At 38.4% G+C, this 18,875-nt stretch overlaps 1 protein-coding gene across 5 annotated transcripts; it reads right to left on the bottom strand.

Moving 5' to 3' along the window:
- Positions 1 to 7,337: 7,337 nt before the first annotated feature.
- On the bottom strand, positions 7,338 to 18,838 carry LOC122876741 (dynein regulatory complex subunit 4-like). Of its 5 annotated transcripts, none has more exons than XM_044197398.1 (14): positions 18,700 to 18,838; positions 17,953 to 18,033; positions 17,467 to 17,562; positions 16,022 to 16,219; positions 11,915 to 12,121; positions 11,749 to 11,803; positions 11,453 to 11,655; positions 10,961 to 11,125; positions 10,155 to 10,241; positions 9,846 to 10,043; positions 9,241 to 9,306; positions 8,960 to 9,085; positions 8,695 to 8,822; positions 7,338 to 7,635 (listed from the first exon to the last, which is right to left on the bottom strand). In XM_044197398.1, exons 2-13 carry the CDS (start codon positions 17,965 to 17,967, stop codon positions 8,715 to 8,717), a joined length of 1,524 nt encoding a protein of 507 aa, XP_044053333.1. In that variant the 5' UTR covers positions 17,968 to 18,033; positions 18,700 to 18,838; the 3' UTR covers positions 7,338 to 7,635; positions 8,695 to 8,714. The 5 variants fall into 5 exon arrangements, with proteins under 5 accessions (XP_044053333.1, XP_044053331.1, XP_044053332.1 ...); XM_044197396.1 differs by lacking the exon at positions 18,700 to 18,838 and adding an exon at positions 18,162 to 18,657 and having other exon boundaries at positions 8,671 to 8,822; XM_044197397.1 differs by lacking the exon at positions 18,700 to 18,838 and adding an exon at positions 18,162 to 18,657 and having other exon boundaries at positions 7,338 to 7,714.
- Positions 18,839 to 18,875: the final 37 nt, after the last annotated feature.

Below are 18,875 nucleotides of genomic sequence, written 5' to 3'. Positions count from 1 at the left end.
GAAGCCATCGATTTAAAAGAGGAACACAGATCACACAATCAAGTACATGACCTAAACAATTGTGATCAAGTACCTGTATGTTCTTTGTTGTAAACAGGTATGGTCCACCTCTTGGAAATGTCGATTTCCTTTTGTCTTTTCTTCATGAGTCCAAGGTTCATTCAGTTTTTTATCCTTTCATCTTTCTCCTCCTCCACACACACATACACACGTACATATTTGGATCTCAGAAAGCCATAAGACTTACAGCAGCCAAACTTTATTCCTGGTACTACTGTCTGCAAATCTGTCACCATTTAGACAAAACCTCATATCGATTAGCCAGTTGGTGGCAGTATGATAACCACTTTTGCATTTCTGTCCCTCATTGTGGCATTTTAGTTATTGCACTTTCGTGATATACAGTAGCTCAGTTTGCATTTTTCTGGCCTTAAAGGCTGCATTATACTTGACAGATTTCTGTGCTTATTTGACAATTCTAGACAGTGAAATGAGCAATTAATGCCTATTTGGTCATCATACTCCCATTACTACCGATTTTAATCTCATGTGTACATATCTTGTCTTCTCAAGAGCAGGGACAGCACAGGTAATCATTCCTTAAGTGTTATCACAATATATCAACAGCATCCAAAGAGGTATTTTGCCAATATTGCAAGCGGCTTGCAGCTGAAGACTAGACAGTTCAGGATCAGGGCAGTGAGTGATGAACATGACTGTCACTTCACAAGATGGATTGTCAGGAGTCTTGCCTTGTCTCTTTAGTCCCTCCACAGCAGTGTCAATGGCTTCGTTATGCAGTAGTCAACAGCAGTCTCAGTGGAGGAGGGCTTTGTGTCATAAAAGTCAGCTAGAGGCATAAAAGAAGTTACTGAAGTGCTATTTAAGTATGTCAAAATGGGCTGAGGACCTGCTTTTAAGTCTAGAGTGGGCTTGCCATATAACCCAACTTTCACTACATCATATCCTCTCCCTTACAACTTGCTCAATACTTCTTCTGACTCAATGATATGCTGTGTACCCTGACCCACGGAAAGTGCAGACGGTTCACTTGATCAAACATCTGCAGTGGCATATGTGTCATCACATTTTGTTTGATTCACCTTAGCATGATTAGGTTTAGATGTAGGCTTTCCCCCATTAAGCCTACCCACAGTTGCTAGGAATGAGCTAAACCACAATCTTTGACCCCTGCCAATACCTTACAAGTTTGGCCCTCCCATAGTCAATGAAAAGCTTCTTCTTCTTCTTTTCCTTTCGGCTGTTCCCTTTCAGGGGTCGCCACATTGAATCATGTGCCTCTATCTAACCCTGTCCTCTGCATCCTCTTCACTCACACCAATTAACTTCATGTCCTCTCTCACTACTTCCATAAATCTCCTCTTTGGTCTTCCTCTAGACCTCCTGCCTGGCAGCGCCAACCTCAGCATCCTTCTACCAATATATTCACAGTCTCTCCTCTGAACATGTCTCAATCTGGCCTCTCTGACTTTATCTCCAAAACATCTAACATGAGCTGTCCCTCTGATGTACTCATTCCTGATCCTGTCCATCCTCGTGATCCTGTCCATAAAACTCAAAAAAGAATTTACACAGAAAAAAAATCTACCACATGCACACACACACACACACACACACACACACAACAAAATCACTTTAAAATGTAATGTCAAAAGTCAGAAAATATAATTTAACCTGCGCTCATCCTACACACAAAATAATATATTCTTCCAAGGGAAAAAAACAAGCCAAAATCAAATTTAAACTTGACAGGATATAATGAAATGTACAAATAGACCAGCTGCTAGTACAAAATGTCTCCCTTTAACATCTCTGTATAACATCTATTTTCTAATCTTTTTTTCCCTTTAGTCCACCATACACAAAATAGGTTTTAATTCACAGAGGCGACTAACGGTACTGTGGTAAAGTTGTTTTTTGACACAAGCAGAATAGCAGGGTGATGAAACAACATTTAACTGTATAGTATTCAGAATCAGAATCAGAAATACTTTATTGATCCCCGAAGGGAAACTCTTTGTTACAGCAGCTCGCCTTTACGTCAGTGCACACAGGAGAAAGTACTAGCAAAAAAATAATACAATACACTATAAAACAGGTTAGAAAATAAATTAAGTACCAGGTGGGTATAAGATAAAATAAGTTTGAGGTACCAAATGGGTTTACCGGTTGATGATGATAATACAGTATAATAATTTAATGTAATAATATAAGTAATAGGTAGTGGTGCAAGTACTGTCAAGTTAAGTGTAGCTTATTGAGATTATTATGATACTGGTATTATGCCCTGGATTATTATTGTATTCATTTATGTTGTTTTCTTGGACCCCCCCCCCCCCATTATCATTCATTATTTATTAATTAATTTGTTTTTGGTTTATTATTATTATTTAAGATGCTTCTTGTCATTAAGCCAGTGAAAAACGTACCTAAATACCTACGATATCGGTTTTCGCCAGTAGATGGCAGTGGCGGCTTTGTAATGTCCAGTGACTGACTGTAATCCTTGCATAGGAGCAAGTTACCCCAGTCTGAACCTGGATCAGTCAAGATAGCAGAGTGTGACAAGGCCTGTGTTCATCTGAAACTGTTGTTTTGCTGTATATGCCGTTATTAAAAATACTCGGCACCTGAATCAACATAGTCTTCATTCAGCATGTGTAACACTGCAACGGGCTGCATTACATTGAGAGATGTTTCTACTGTTGTGACCTCACATATTAGAGAGGGTATACAAAACAATTATTATTGAACAGTTCTTTTCTTAACTACAATTACAGTGCCTGCTGTGTCACTGCTGAACAATGACAGCCTTTAAACATGCACGTTGCCACCTGTGTGGAGATTCCAGCTCTGTCAGCGGTGAAAGAAAGTGTGCCATCTCAAGACTGTAAAAACAAGACAGCAGACATCACCTGAGTGACAGAGCCTGAGGAAGAGATACAAAAACATACACTGAGTTAACAAGGCGGTATTGTGAGCCCTGGTTTCCCACAGGTGCATCACATGAAGTCCTAGTAAGGTACAGCTCCTGTGGCAGAGTGTGTCTGACAGGAAGTGTCCTTCAAAATACAAACACAGCAACACCCAGGAGGCATGTACGGAAAGGCAGCAGTTTCTTATGAAGGTGTTCCTTCCTGCACCTGTTGGCCAGCAATACACTGAGGCAGCCTGTCAGCACACATGGCCCCGCAAAGAAGTACACAATATATAGAAATATATAAATTCAAATTGTGTATAGTAACATATTCCTTCCATATGAAACCATACCTACTACTTCTGTAATGTCAGCATTTTGTTTACATGCAAGAGAATCAATAAAGTTCTTGTGGTGTACAGAACTTTGAAAAGCCTTTGGCCAGCGATTTTTCTGATCACATCTATCAGTGCTCACAATTCCTGGATTTTAGCACAATTTCATAATACATAAAATGAGCGTATCCTCCTGTGTGCAGCTCCAGCAGGAAGGGTTACCTTTGAGCGTGGCTTTGTTTAATGTGGATCTCAATAAACTCTATTAATGATGATTTAAAGTGGATTGACTTTGTATGTATGTACCACACATTATATATTATTTAAGTTGCATAAAATATTGACCCAATCCTGTTCTGATATATGATGACCAAATCATTTGCCCAATGTTTTCAGTGAATTTATAGAGCTGAAAGAAAGATGCTTTATGACCCTTTCTATAGCTGGAGAAGATAATACAGGGTATCTCTGACTTTTGTGGCATTGAATCAAAAATTGATAACAGCTTACTATGAAAGTGCACATAATGGCAATTTTGCCAGCTACATATCCTGCAGTAAATGTACAGGTAGGTAGATTGTATTTTTAGATAGTAACAGAGCAGGCTTCATATTAATGTCCACCTCTTCTTGTTTTTCACTGCCTTTTAGTCTAATCCCACCAGAATCAGACACACTGTGGCTCTTTGGCTCCACATGCCTATGTTTAACTCAAACAATGAGATCATTTGTGCTTCAAGAGGAGAAATACTCTTAAACATTAAAAAGGGATGTTTCGTGTCAGTGAAGCACAATTTTATGTTATCCCTTTTTAAGGGCTGCTTTAGCTTGTCCAAAAAGTTGTCACTTTCTTGAAGAATTAATGTTTTGAGTGTAGGTATCAATTCATTTATGAGATGATGTCAGTTTCAGCTTTGAATTAAATGTATTTATTATATGTATTTGTACATTATTGATATTTGTGTTTTTATTTAATTGTGTTTCTGGCTGTGTTCCTGTCTCCACCTGCTGAACTGCTTTGTGGATTTTGAAGCTATGCAGCTGTGTGCAGCTGTCTCCTTGGGGTGGGGGCCATGGAGGAGGCCGAACCGCTGGCTGGAGAGACCAGGGCTCCAGTAAGAACTTCCCTGTGTTCATCAATGCCCCGGGCTGTAATTACTTTAGGCTATAGCTCTGTGATCAGGGCATGCATTTATCAAACTGTGAAACTTTGGACTTAAGTGAAAATCCGTACCTTTCTACTACCTACTTAATTAGTTAATTATCAGACCAAACTAGGGTGACCAGACGTCCTGAAAAATTCGGGACAGTCCTGAATCCTGTCCTGTTTGTCCCAAAAAACGAACCGTTATAGTAACAGATAATACTAACAAGCTTGAACGACAAGTGTCTGTATGCTGTGAGACTCGCCTTGACTTGAGACTTGAAGCCTTCTTTTAGTTATTAATAATGTCCTGTTGGTTTTTTGTAAATTATGTAAGAATAGGCTATTATGTTTTCACTTGTCTATTGCACTGATTAGGCTATCATAAATAAAGGATTGTTGATGTCATTCGACCTGTTAAACCAGATGACGGAGAGTGATATATAAAAATATATGTCTTTGTAAGATCCTACAGCTTAATCACAATCTCAGCTACTGAAAAGACGTTTAAAATGATTGTAACATACCAGGACACTGTGCTTCATGTCATCCTCAGAATCTGTAACTGATCTTCATAATATTAATAACTAATTATCAGTTAGAGTCCGATGTTATTCTAAATTATTCTTTAGGCTACATTTTAATCCTGACATTTAAAATCAAGCCACCCGTTTCAGTCATTGGTTCAGTTGTTTCAACATGAAAGTGTGAGTGACTGCCGTCAAAGTGAACCGAACAGGTATAATGTTCATGTTAACATTGAGTCAGTGAATTTATTCAATATTACATTTTAGCATTGAGTTTTGACTTTCACGTTTTACTGTTCCTTGACACTGAATGTAATGTACTGCGCTTGATCACGCCCACCGTGCCCGCGTGTCCTGTTCTCTGGTCAGCCTATAGACCAAACTAATTATCAGACTAAACCAAATTAATATCAGACACAAATAATTATCAGACAAAATAAATAAAATATGCTTTGGCACACCTATTAGGACTGAAGATATCCCCCAAGATTTATGATGATTGGACAAATTGTTAATGAGTTATGGCCAATTTCCTGCTAAGCCCTGCCTTTTGCGAATATTTGGTTGATGGTGTCATGTTTTTCAATCGATCTTGCTCATTTGTAATAGAAATGTGTATCTCAGTCCTGCAATGCTGTATCCAAAATTTGGTGTTGATAGAGTCAAAATTCAAAAAGTAGATGTCACTTTAATGGTTTCCACATTGTGCTAATTAGCAAAAAATCCATCATGGCGGACTTGAATGATCCAAGAGGCTTTTTTGTAGAGCACATTGAGCTGGACTTGTGTGAGAAGCTTCAATTCAATCGGATTTACGGTGTGAGGGGTGTGGCTTTTCCAAAATTGCATTTTTGGACCTTAATTACAGCGCCACCATGTGGAAACATTTGCACATCATTTCCAGTTATTGGGCCAAGTTTCTTGTCTCTAGCTCATACCAGCTCACAGGATTTTGAGCCACGACATAAGACAACAAATAATAATAATAATAATAATAATAATAATAATAATAAACCAGCACAAACTCAATAGGGTTCTACCACATCAGAGTTTGAACTCTAATTATCAGACACAAATAAATAAATAAATTATCAGACAAAAACTAATTATCAGACACAAATAATTATCAGATAAAAATAAATAATCAGTTAAAACTAATAAATTATCAGACAAATATACCCTAGTTCATAAACAAGTCAGTCTACCTGTTGAGGGTTTGTCAGTGTTCTGTCCCAGTTATCAGGAAGAAGTAAACAGATTAGTAGTAGCAAAGGTAACAGCAGATTTGTATGAATAATATCCCAAACAGCACATATTGATACTGTCAACATAACTTTTGGGAAAATATAAGATTTTGTCTTGTATGTTTCAATATACTGAAGTGTGCAAGCGCTGGATACAGTGAATGACGGTGCATGAAGCTGCGATGACTGATGTGATGCAGCCATGACACATCACCTCTGGAGGCCTGCTATTGGCTCACTCAGTGCTTGAAGGAGGGGATTTGGGGTAGACATGCTTGTCTTAGATTTTACAAAAAAAATCTTTGACTGAAATGTTGAAATGTTTAGGAGCATTCTTAAGAATATTTCTAAGCAGTTGGCCCTGGTTATCATCAAATAAATATCTCTAGGATGGGATCAGTTTTGATGCAGAAATGGTCATACATGCCTTATGTTCCTTGTGACTGGACAACTGCGATGGTCTTTAAACACTAGTACAGAATGCTGCTGCAAGACTTTCAACTAAAACCAGGAAAAGAGATCATGTCTTATCTCTTACGTACTCTTACTTTTGACAGCACTACTGTGCTTACTCTTTTGTTTTAGGAATGAATTTAATATTTTAAGAGTTGCTTTCTTGAGAGCAACCTGTGTGCAGCTTGAGGTCCTCAGACAAGGAACCTGCTGACTGTTCCTGCGACTAGATTTGAGACTAGAGGGGGCCGGGCCTTCGCTGTCAGGGCAAATGACCTGCTTGAGGAGCTCGGGCTCGCCAAATCACTATCTTCCTTTAAAACACCATTTAAAACAAATTTCAATATCAGTTCTATCAGTGTACATCAACTCAGCTTGTAACCCAGTTTCACAGGTCAGATGAATTAACTATTGATAACACTGATAGTCAATATCTGATTGACACAATTATTATCTGACACAATTCATTTATTTATTGCACACTAAGGGGAAGGACAGGATTCAGGACTTCATGTTCAAACCATTACATTTTCAATTATAAATGTGGTGTACATCTCCAATGAAATATTTTAAGTAAGAAATCCAACTCAGTTCAAAATGAGTTCAAATATAAAGTGTCTTTGTGTTCGAAACAGAAAAAAACCATAATCAAATCAAGCACCCAGATACTGAAATCAGGCCAAAGAGATCAGACGAATACATAAATAAAATTTTTTTTATCTACAATATCAATCTATCATCTTCAACAAAACTGAAAGGATTAGTACTAAGATTAAAAAGTAATCAAGCAAAGGACTTTAAAAAAGTAATGTTTCACTGATAAATACATTGATAAATTATCTACCACAGCCACATTTACCATCAGTGTTAAATATACTGGTGTTGATGGTGACGTTCTCTGCAATAACCATGGAGAAGATAAAGTGATTTAAAGTGTGAAATGTTTTAAACTGATGCAGCACGGCCATCAGACATCTGAGGCCACTCAGAAGCTCCTGGAAAACAGACATAAAAAGAGTCGATTCCCTGCAGCCTCAGCACAGACCAGAGCCTGCAAGCCTCAGGCTCCTAACACTGGTCACATAAAAACACAGATGTTATACAATGAAAATGGAGACATAAAGGTCTTACAATAGAGATTACAGCTATATGGATGTATTTTATATTTAAAATGATATGAGTTTTTCTGAGGGATGCATGCATATGAACATGGATGATGCCATGTAACAGTGTTAAACTGGTATCAATCAACGCAAATGGTCTGAATAATAAAATCTAAACTTTTTCCAGGTTGAAAAAAGAAAATGCTCAGATATTGTATTCACAAGAAGCGAGGTTCAATCAACAAGAGCATGAGAAATCAATCGAGGACGCTGCAGTTATGCAGTACGCGTCTTAACCATTAGGCTGTCATTCTTAACAGTAACAATGACATTACCTACTCACCAAGTTAAGTGGCAAAATCACAAAAAAAGTCATATGGGTCAAGAAACAGAAGATCAGACACGTTAGAAACAAACCCCAGGTTAGCCAAACTTATTTAGAGGAGAAATCAAAGCTGAAGTGTAAAATTATTACGTTGTAAACATCCACCACCATCTTCCTGCCTCACCTTTGATTCAGCATACTTGCCACAGCTGTGGACACACACAGTTTTACAGTGCAATGAAATTATTATTTAGATGTGCTCACTAATGTCAGTTTGACCTCCAAATAAAAGTGGTTAAGATAATCTGGATAAACTGTCGACTTGTCTACAACCTGTCTGATCGCCTGACTGCTTGTGTCTTTGTTGAAGCGATGTTGTTTGTTTCCACATCTCAGCAATTAACTTGAGTGAGTACAATGTTATCAAAACTGATGGAAATGATGGCCAGCATTATGAAAATAAGACCCAAGTTGTAATAAACAAGAATGATCAGTAAATATCAGTATACTACATATTGATCTGTTTGTGTAATTTACCTTTATTCAAACCATCAGGAATTGAATGAAAGAGGAGAAAAAAGTGATTTGGGTTGAAGAATAACCTGGAAGAGCAGATGAGTGCAAACCTGAGAGCTGCAGGAGTTCACTATCTGGATGCAGTGCCAGCAGGGTTCAGTCCCAGGGCGTCCTTGAGGACAGAGTTGTCTTCAGAGATGCACAAAGCCGTCAGTTCCTGCATCAAGCCCTCAAAGTTCTGCCAATCACAGGCTTATTTCATTAAAACATGACAGCTCTACCTGAACTGACTGAAAAAATATCTGCACAGCAACAATTACTCTCAGAGCAATTAAACAGATGCATGAAAACACTGTGAGATAACTGATGACTAACCTTTTGATATAGAGGAACCTTATCCTCCAAGGCATTCCTGATGCATTTTTTGATGTCACCCCTTGGGAGCCACTTGCCCACAGAGATGTCCAAAGTCGTCTCTTTCTTAACCAAGTTGTCATACTCCTGCCGATCACACGCTTATTTTAATAAAACATGACAGCATCTTATGAACTGGCCAGAAAATATCAAACAAAGCTGCACACCTACTACTACTACCAACTACTCTCAGATCAATTAAACAAATGCATGAAATCACTTTGACATAACTGATGACCAACCTTTAAATCTCGAGACAAGTCATCCATCAAGTCATTGATGGTGGCGTCTTTGGACACAAATAGTTCCTACAGGTAAAAACACACTTTCTGGTTTGTTCTCGTACAACAACAACAGCAGCTCACACACTGAAACTCACAAAAAACTTTCAAACAATGTAAATCACAAAGAAGAATGAAAGCAAGACTCAAAGTATCAAGACCCACTAGTGACCTCTAGAGGCTGCAGAACAAACACTATACTGATGATTTAGCTCGTCTAGAAGAAGCAGACCTCACTATGACATCATTAGGGTTATTTCCCTTTAGAGACTTAAAAAAAGCTCCTCCACACATTATACAACTGTTTTCACAGGCGGAGCTGTACAAAACATGTCTGGTAAACTGACTTAGATGTGTAAAATTGGTGGAGTTAACTGTCAGAATAATTTGATTGGGTTGTGTTGATCTTGTTTGGCACTAGAGGAAATGTCATAGGACTGTTAAAGACACAATGAAATGGCATCTTTACTGTTACTTTACTAGTTCCTGTTGACTGCGCGGTCCTATAAACTACTGAACACAGGTTGAAATATATGTGCATAACATGTGCAGATATAAAATCATACCTTAATGTTTTTTGCAGCCGTTTGGACTCCCTGTCCGAAGGCGAGCACCACCCAGAGTTTAAGCTGCTCCTTCTCTTGAATTTCTGTCACTGCCTTTATCTTCCTCTCCAGAAACAAGGCCTTCAGGCCACTTTTCTGCTGCATGCCCAGAGCGACCTGGCTCTGCCTCTTCTGCAGCTCGTCGAACTCCAGCTGAGACTGTGGGACGCATGAATCACATGAATGCCCACCAGGCATACACAACATTCAACGCTCGCGAAGGAATAAAGGTAACACTTGCGACATGACAAATCGATGCGAGCAGTTTACCTCTCTGTGTTTCATCTCCAACTGCTGGTGCTTCAAATACAGGTCACATCTCTCCTCAAATATCTGTGCATTCATTTTACTCCCCTTCTATTGGAGACATTATCAGAAGTTTTCTTACTTTCATAGTTTTAGCCAACATTCAGTCAGTTTTAGGAAAGTTTTACTCACTATTTTCACTGTGATTTCACTGAGACCCGAAATGTTTGTTGAATGAATGGAATTGTCTTTCTATGGTGAGTGCTGCGGGTCAAATTTGAACCAAAAAGAAGCTCTACAAGATCTAATGGACATTTACAGTGCACAGTTTGCATAAAAGTTTGAACATTTACTCTTGTTCGATCTGCCAAATAAGTTGTGTAGATGACAAAATCAAAGCCTTTGAGGAGGATTTAAACAGCTCTGACTGTGACTCCTGGCGGTGGCATTGAAAAAGAAACAGCAAAGCAAGCTGAATTCATGTGTCTCTGCATTTGACTTGCTGAGTAAAATGTTGCCATAACCAATATGAAAGATGGAAAATCTATGAACACCAGAAAAGGGCAGAGTTTTCCTTTAAACACGAGCAGCAATGAATATCAATTGGACAAAAAACAAAAATCTCAGAAAATGAACAAATATTCAATATGATTTGACGTTTTTACATCTCAATTTAAAATACCAACAGTGAAATAATGCCATGTACAATTTGCCTATTTGTGTACAGTATTATCACACCTAAACAATGATAATGATGTACAAGTTAGCTTGATGCTTTTTTATGGGCTGATCTCTGTCAAAAAGCCCTCAAATGAAGCAGAGCAGTGAACCTTCAAACTCTCGGCCATGGCTTTTCTCTGGGCGGCCAGCTGCTGGCGGCTCTCACATAACTTTGGCTCCATTTCCTGCAGAGTCTCTGTCAGGCATTTGTTCTCCTGCACAGCTGCTGCCATTGTACCATCCACTTGCTTGTCCTTTTTCTTCACAACTTGTCTCTACCAAATGACAGCAAACACTGGCGTATCAAGCAGGAGCCACCTGGAAAAATCCTTTTGTACTGCATTCATCAGCATACAGCATTATATCCTGCAGACTCTCAGATTTAAAGACGTGGATACAACATGAGTGGAGTAAGCACATAAACTGTATACCCGCTGTGGTTGAAGGTGGAGAAAAATTATGTCTTGATATCTGATTGGCTGGAGTAGACTCATTGGGAAAAAGCTATTTGTGCATAAATTCATCACTCTTGTGTAACAGGTTTGTGTTTTTTCTTTTCCTTTAGTGTGACAGGACAGTGATGAGTATTGAACATCTCTTACCACAAGTTTCTCCTTTTCCAAGCAGACATTATGTTTTTTTTTGTTGAACTCGTTGAAATCCTCCCAGACTTTGTCATGCTCCGCTACAACACGTAGAGTGTGCTTTTTCACTCTCTTGTCGATCTCATTGACCTCAATTTGTGTACTTTGGTGGTTCTCTTCAGCCATGATATTAATTTTGTTCATATATTTGGCCTCCATTTCTATTTGAATAGCAACAGAGAGAAATGACAGTTTACAAACAGAGTTTATGACAGTACTTTTTGACTTGACTGAAATGACACAAGTTTATTTACCTCTGACTTGCTTTTCGTAGCTCTCATTTAGTTCCCTTAATTCATCCTGTTGTTTCTGTTAGGAATAAAAAGGTGACATGTTTGTAGTACAGCTGCTTACTTGCAGAAATAAGACACCTGAAGAACCAAAAGTGTAAAAGATATACTGGACTCAGTGCGTTCTCACCTGCTTGAGTTTCCCAGTGTAGATTTTGATGCAGGACTCTCTCTCTCCCTGGTCCACCCGTAAGTTGCACATTTTCTTCTGAAGCTTGACCTCTGACTCCACATGCTCTTTCTGGGTCTTTGAGGTCCTGGCGATGGCGGCCACCTTCAGCTCACAAATCTCACTGTGGTGTGCAGTCTCCAATTGTTTCAGCTTCTGCTTGTGCTCCTGGAATCAATGATCAAATGTTGTGTTCAGGTGTGAAATTCATACACCTATTAAATATAATTTACTGCAAGTACATTACATTACAGTACATTAATTTGGCAGCCGGTTTTGGACAAGTGCAAATAGGACTAATAGGTAATTCAGTGTCGTTATTGTATTGTAAAACACTCTGATTGGAAGAATAATTTGTGTCATATGTTTTTTCATAAAAAGTTAGAATACCTAATTAAAAATTATTCAAATTACATTTACTGCTTCTCCTCTAGTAAAAATTCCAGGATCTATGAATATGCAAATATTTTTCATTTCAAATGTTTAACAAAAGACGTCTACTACTGGACCGCAACTGGCTTCTAAACTAGTTATGATGTCACAAAAATCATGCTCCAACGTACGCATCTTGCATTCAAGGTGAGCACAGAGAAACTTTCCCCCTTCGGCAGACGAACATGAAAACAGTCTTCTAGTGTCAATCTCTGCAGATACATCATTCTGCACAGTGAAGCTCAAACATCCAAGCGAAGTAACAATAAGCATAACACTTTTTTGAGTGGAGGGGGACTGTTTTTAAATGCATGTGCATTTCTCAGCAATGTCATATTTATGTTCATACATGTTTCATATGTTTTTGAATTTGAAGATCGATATCATATCTGTGCATGAAGTATGGAGCTGGAGTCAGGAGGTGATTAACTTAGCTTAGTATAAAGACTGGAAGCAGTGGGAAACAGCTAGCCTGGCTCTGTCCAAAGTTCAAAAACAGGCTGACCATCACCTCTTAAGCTTACTTATTAACACATTGCATCTCCTTTGTTTAATCTGTGCTCAAACACTGACATATTACGTGCTATGAAAATTTCTTGGCCGGGTGCACTGACTTCCTGGAGTCTCGTTGTCACCGTGAGGTTGCCAAGTCAGAAGTGCTGGGCAGACGGATAAACTGCTGTTCATCAAGAAATCCTTTTTTGTTTGGCAACTTCACAAATATGGAGATTTTTATCATCTTGTGAGATTTCTTGAATCGGTTTTAATGCCTTGGCAGTATTCATGACAGTTAAGAAGACTGGTGTTAAATTTCCAGCATCATGTTTTTGGCCATAATGTTTTGAAGTGTTACTGACAGATTAATACTGCAGCGATGAATAAGTGGTGCAGTAGGTATACTACGGTTTGATATCTGACTAACTGTTGTATCACTAACTAGTAATCTATTCTTGATTTTATTGATGCATCTGGCTTAAACCAAGCAAACTGTCTATGATTAGACTTTCATCTCTCTGAAAATCATGAAGACAAAGTTTTGCAGAAATGAACTGAAACAGAATTAGGATGAGGACCCGGGAAATCTCTCAACTCCACTCATTCAGAGCCAGTTGAAATCTGCACCTATTAAGTTGTTTTCTGTAACATTCCTTTGATATCTAAAAGAAGATTTCTATTTTGACTTATGTTACAAAAACCTTAAATATCACCCAACATTAGATATCTGAATATAAAACACAAAAAACCCAATGAAGATCAGCACTGGATTTAGTTTTCCAGGACAACTGTAAAACAAAACAGCTACTCCTGCTGATCTAGATGAAACATGTGAAATGAGAATTTTATTTCTACATTGAGTTGACTAGAATTTGTCATCGGAATCCTTTGAGCAGGTTTGGAGGAATATACATTATATAATATTTCTATATACAATATAATATATAAACTATACATAGCTTTTCTTTTCAGATTGTCTCACCCTTAGCAATAACTGACAAGAAGCTATTCTTTAAGGACATCAAATTTTATATTTAGAAATGAAAACTTCCCTATTGCCTATTTATTCAAGTGTATGAAACACAGTGAGCTCTTTGCCCAACACTCTTATATTTCTTGTAGGCTAAATGTATTTATAAATGAACTTATTTGTGGTAGAAAAAACCATAGGCATGACACTCAACGTATTTAGAACTGACTTAAGGCTTAAACCATAAAGACAACTAAGTAACTACCATAGCAAATGATTAAAACCCACACTGTTATAATTTTTCATTACCTTATAATAAACAGTTTTTATCTACAGAGGGAGCGGTTCCCCTTCCACGGAGGTCAGCATGTTGCACCGCCATGTTTCTACAGTAGCCCAGAATGGACAAACCAATCACTGGCTCTAGATAGGGCCTTTCGCGTTTTTCATGAATTTAGCGGCCACTGTAGTTTCTCCTACAAGCTTGGAAGGTGAGGGTGAGGTATTCAAATAGTTACAAACTGCACTTTCATCGCTAGATGCCACTAAATCCTACATACTGGACCTTTAAGTAAAAATTTTTTTGGGGGGGGGCAGCTGTGGTAGAGCGGGTTGTCTACTGATCACAGGGTTGACAGTTTGATCCCCACCTCCTGCTGTCTACATGTCAAAGTGTCCTTGGGCAAGACCCGGGTTGCTCCCCACTGGGGATGTACAAGCCAGTGTATTCCTAAGCACGGATAAATGGGGAGGGTTGCGTCAGGAAGAGCATCCAGAGTAAAAAGCTTATGCCAAATCAATTATGCCATGCTGGGTTGGACGGGGCCCAGTTTACCAGCACATTTATTGGACAGCTATAGTACTTATTACTTTTTAGATTAAGATTTTACATTAAAAAAAAACACATTATAAGCTTAAAAATACATGGTTCTAGACCTTTTTTGGCTTGTGACTTACAAAAAAGCTGTGTCTGGTTGGGGCCTCTTGTCACATTTAAGGTTTCTATGAGTTGTTATCAGTTCCATCAGAGAGACATTTCCCCTCTAAACCTCTCAGATGATTTAATTTCAATAACTGTCCAATTGTCCATAATTTCACAAAAAAGCAAATATTAGTGAAGTTTAAAAAAAAAAACAGATATGTGTAGCAGAATTTATTTTATCTTCTTTCTCTCCCATTAACCCTTTGACTCCACAACCCCTGAAATTTATCTTGTTGGCGGGGCCCGACCCCTAGGTTGGGAACCACTGGACTGAACTACCTGTATATAAAGTAGTTAAAACCACGTCGAGCAGTAGGGATGCACTGATCCAAAGCGCTGGATTGTTATCTGTGCCAGTACTGACATTGATCGGACATTGGTCATGATGTGACTGACCCACATTGAATACAGTTTTACATAGTTTCTTTATCACTGTCATTATAAAATTCAGTGTTTCCGCTATCAGTTACATTCATTAAATCACAGTGATGACCCCAATGAGTTCCACACATTGAGGGATACAGATTTTAAATTTGGGAGAAAGAGGTCACTGTTTCAGATCGACCCCACAGCTGACTCAGTACCTTCTCTTAAATCACTCCTCAAAACTTACTTTTATAGGAAGGCATTTTATAGTAAATCTATTACATATCTAGTTTCTATGCCTGTTTTATTACTTGCTTTTTATTATTATTATTAAGTTATTTATTGCACACTCTGTTGTTTTATGTTAGTTTTGTAGTCTTTATTGGTTTTATCTTGACTGTGTGTACTATTATTTTGTTCTGTAAAGCACTGTGTTTTGAAAAGTGCTATACAAATTAAGTTTATTTTATTATTATTATCTTTATTTACCAGCTATAGCAGTAAAATGCTCTTCACACATTGATGAATCAGTATTAACAATCTAATAATGTCATATAATAATATATCCCAGGGGCCAGCAGAATGAATACTTTTACTGTTGATACTTAAAGTACATTTTGCTGATAATACTTCTGTACTTTTACCTAAATAAGATTTTATATGAAGGACTTTTATTTGTTACTGAGTATTTTCTCACATTATTACAGGTACTTTTACTTAAGTAAAGGAGTACTTCTTCCACCATTGAATGTGTAAAACTGGAATATAACTTGCATAAAAACTTGGTTTTGGATAACTGAGTAAGTGTGGGTATGAAGCTTACTTCAATTTCTGTTTGGCAGCATTGCTCGTCCTTCTGTTTCAACCTGAGGTTTTCTCTAATCCTGGCCTTGTTCTCCTCCAGGTTTCTCTTGGAGTTGTCAAAGGATCTATGGGTCTTGTCCCTCTGTATCTTAAAGTGCTTCTTCTGCTTCCAGTCCGTCTCGAGTTCCTCTTGGAGGCTTACACATTCCTTCCACTGCTGCAGGTAAAAGATGTCTATGTCAGTGTAAGGTGAAGAATAAAGGACAGAAAGGCAGGATTTTCCATGAGCTGTTGACTAGAGTACACCTGCTACACCTGTCAGATTGATTATCACATCAGGTCTCTTAATATACAAATTGGCCAGCTGCTGAGCTCTGAGCCCACACACAGCCTCCACCACTCGTACATGCACACAGCAGAAGGCGGCTACTATGGGCAACACATAACAGCTGGCCAATCAGAGCTCCTGTGTCTGCTCTGTGCTGCTTACACGTCTTTAAATTAAAAAGAGCGTCTCAAAATCAAAGTGATTTTGATGAAATCAAAATGGAAAAGTTAAAGCAGGTGACAAATGAATAACTTTGCAAATCCATTTTGAAATTCAATTATTACAATTCAATTATTCAGTGAGTGTGAGAGCAGCAGCAGCACTTTCCAATCATCAGCCAGACAGAGGGGTGAATGTGTTGGGAGACTCCAGGGTTTACCAGGGTCAACGACCAATCACTGATCAGCATTGTTTGCCTAGGAAACTCCTTCTTTTTTTTGTTTTTCTTCCAAATGATTGAACTTTAACGCTATTTAAATTGGTTACATTTTTTCACAAACTGCACACGAGTTTAGAGTAAGCTATTCAAGATACTTCAACTCCACACACAAAACAGTAGGTGGTTCTCACATTGGCCAAGTTTCAATACAAAAACCCCCTACATCTGATAATCTCTGAAACAATGCACTTCTTTCAATAGATAGATTTTATTTATCCCCGGGGGGGGGATTCACATGACACACCAGCAGAACGCGAACGAACCAAACGGTACAAAGAATAGTGCAAAAACAAATGTCAAATGTCATGACAAGTACTAAAATAAAAGTAAAAAAGTATGCTCTTTTAAGCACGTGCATGCATAGCACTAATGTGATACAATGGCATATTTTCTACATCTAAGAAAAACACATTGAACTGTCTCAGAACTACCACAGCCCACACTGCCCCAACCTCAGTCTAGTTGATTTAGCTCCATCCCATTATGGAATCTGGCAGGTGTCATGGTGGTAAATGTAGCTGTGGTAGATAATATAATATTTCAGCTGCTTTCATCTCTTTCTTTCAACTGTGAAGTTCAACTACTTTCATTGTTTACACACAAACTGACAGTGTAACTGCCTATATGCCTTTGTTGAAACTGAAATTTCAAATGCTTTCAGTGATAAACTTCAACTAATTCTAGTTAGCTTAGTTACCTCGTCCATGGTCTTTTCTGCTGTTGGAGGCCTATCCAACACTGCGGGCGACTTCTCCTCAACCGTCTCCTTGGTTTCGCCTTCAGTCTTGGTTGGCTGGACGGACATTCAATTAAAATTAACATGAGTAAAACCCCTTTGCATTAGCTAAGCTAGTTTCCCAACTGTTGGCTAGTGTCTGGTTGATGCTAAGCTAATGTTACCTATGTCAATTGTACTCCACACAGCATTATTGAAATAAACAGATTTAAAAAAAAGTTTGCTCACCAGTGTGAAATTTCGCTGTCATTGCAACATTACTCCTTTAAATTCTTTACCTGCCACTCTCATACAATATTTTACATTGAAATAATTAACATTTTAAGACATTTTAACCTGTTTACAGCCTTCACATCAGTAATTTTAAGCGTAAGCAAGCACATTTATAATTTCTTCAGAAAATGTACCCTTGTCTAGCTAGCTAGCTATGTTAGCTTCAGCTCTGACCTGAGCCAAGGGCATCTCCTCCTCTGGCTTATTGTCCTTTCTCTGCTTCTCGCTTTTGTCTTTGGTGTTAGTCTGGGATGGCTGGACAGAAAATAAATGAAGAATTAGCATTACTGATTTCTGGCTGATGCTTAGTTAGCTACCTGGCATGCTAATTGTCATCCACACCATTATTGTGATAAACTAATTAAAAAAACAAGTTGACTCACCATTGTGAAATATTGTTGGGACACAGACAAATGTCGGCAGTGGAAATTTTAATTTAAATAACAGATTCAGTCTGGCTAAATTTAAACAAGATGCACTGTCATGGCAACCACATCACATTATGTTTAAAAGATTCTCAAGATGTGTTACAGCATTGCATCATCAGGACATCTGATCACTCAAGGCAGATGTAACAACTTAACAGCCAGACAGTATAAAGACCATATTTACACTCCCAAAATACGACTAATCATATAGTCCAATAATACCCTAAACAACAGTAACAACCACGGGTGATAAATCATAGGTCACTGCAATCGTCACACTAGTATTGAAGCACTTAAGTTTCACACCAGCAAACACATTAGGTCTCAGTCCCACTTAAGGACTTAAGGCTATCGATTGCCTTCAGCGGTTTGGAAGCAAGAAGTGGCACAAACAAAAACAAACAAAACAATTAACACAAATGAGCGAAGGTAGTTAGTCCGCCCTCACACGGTTCACCAACGATTTCCAACCCGGAATAGATGAGAAACTTACCACCGAGGGCCCAGGAGGGCCCGCTGCGGACGTATCAGGTAAGTTTTTAGCCCGACATGGCTGCCTCTGGGGATAACATCCGTGTAGTTCTTGCTGTATAGTTTTAAACCGAAGGTCCAAAATCAGTTGACGAGTCCTGATTCTGGCTGCAGGACTTTGGTTTGTTTCCCTCGCTT

Source organism: Siniperca chuatsi, linkage group LG5, assembly GCF_020085105.1.
Source record: "Siniperca chuatsi isolate FFG_IHB_CAS linkage group LG5, ASM2008510v1, whole genome shotgun sequence".
Taxonomy (NCBI): domain Eukaryota; kingdom Metazoa; phylum Chordata; class Actinopteri; order Centrarchiformes; family Sinipercidae; genus Siniperca; species Siniperca chuatsi.
The sequence above is the reverse complement of the archived record's forward strand: the minus strand, read 5'-3'. Positions and strand labels throughout refer to the sequence as shown.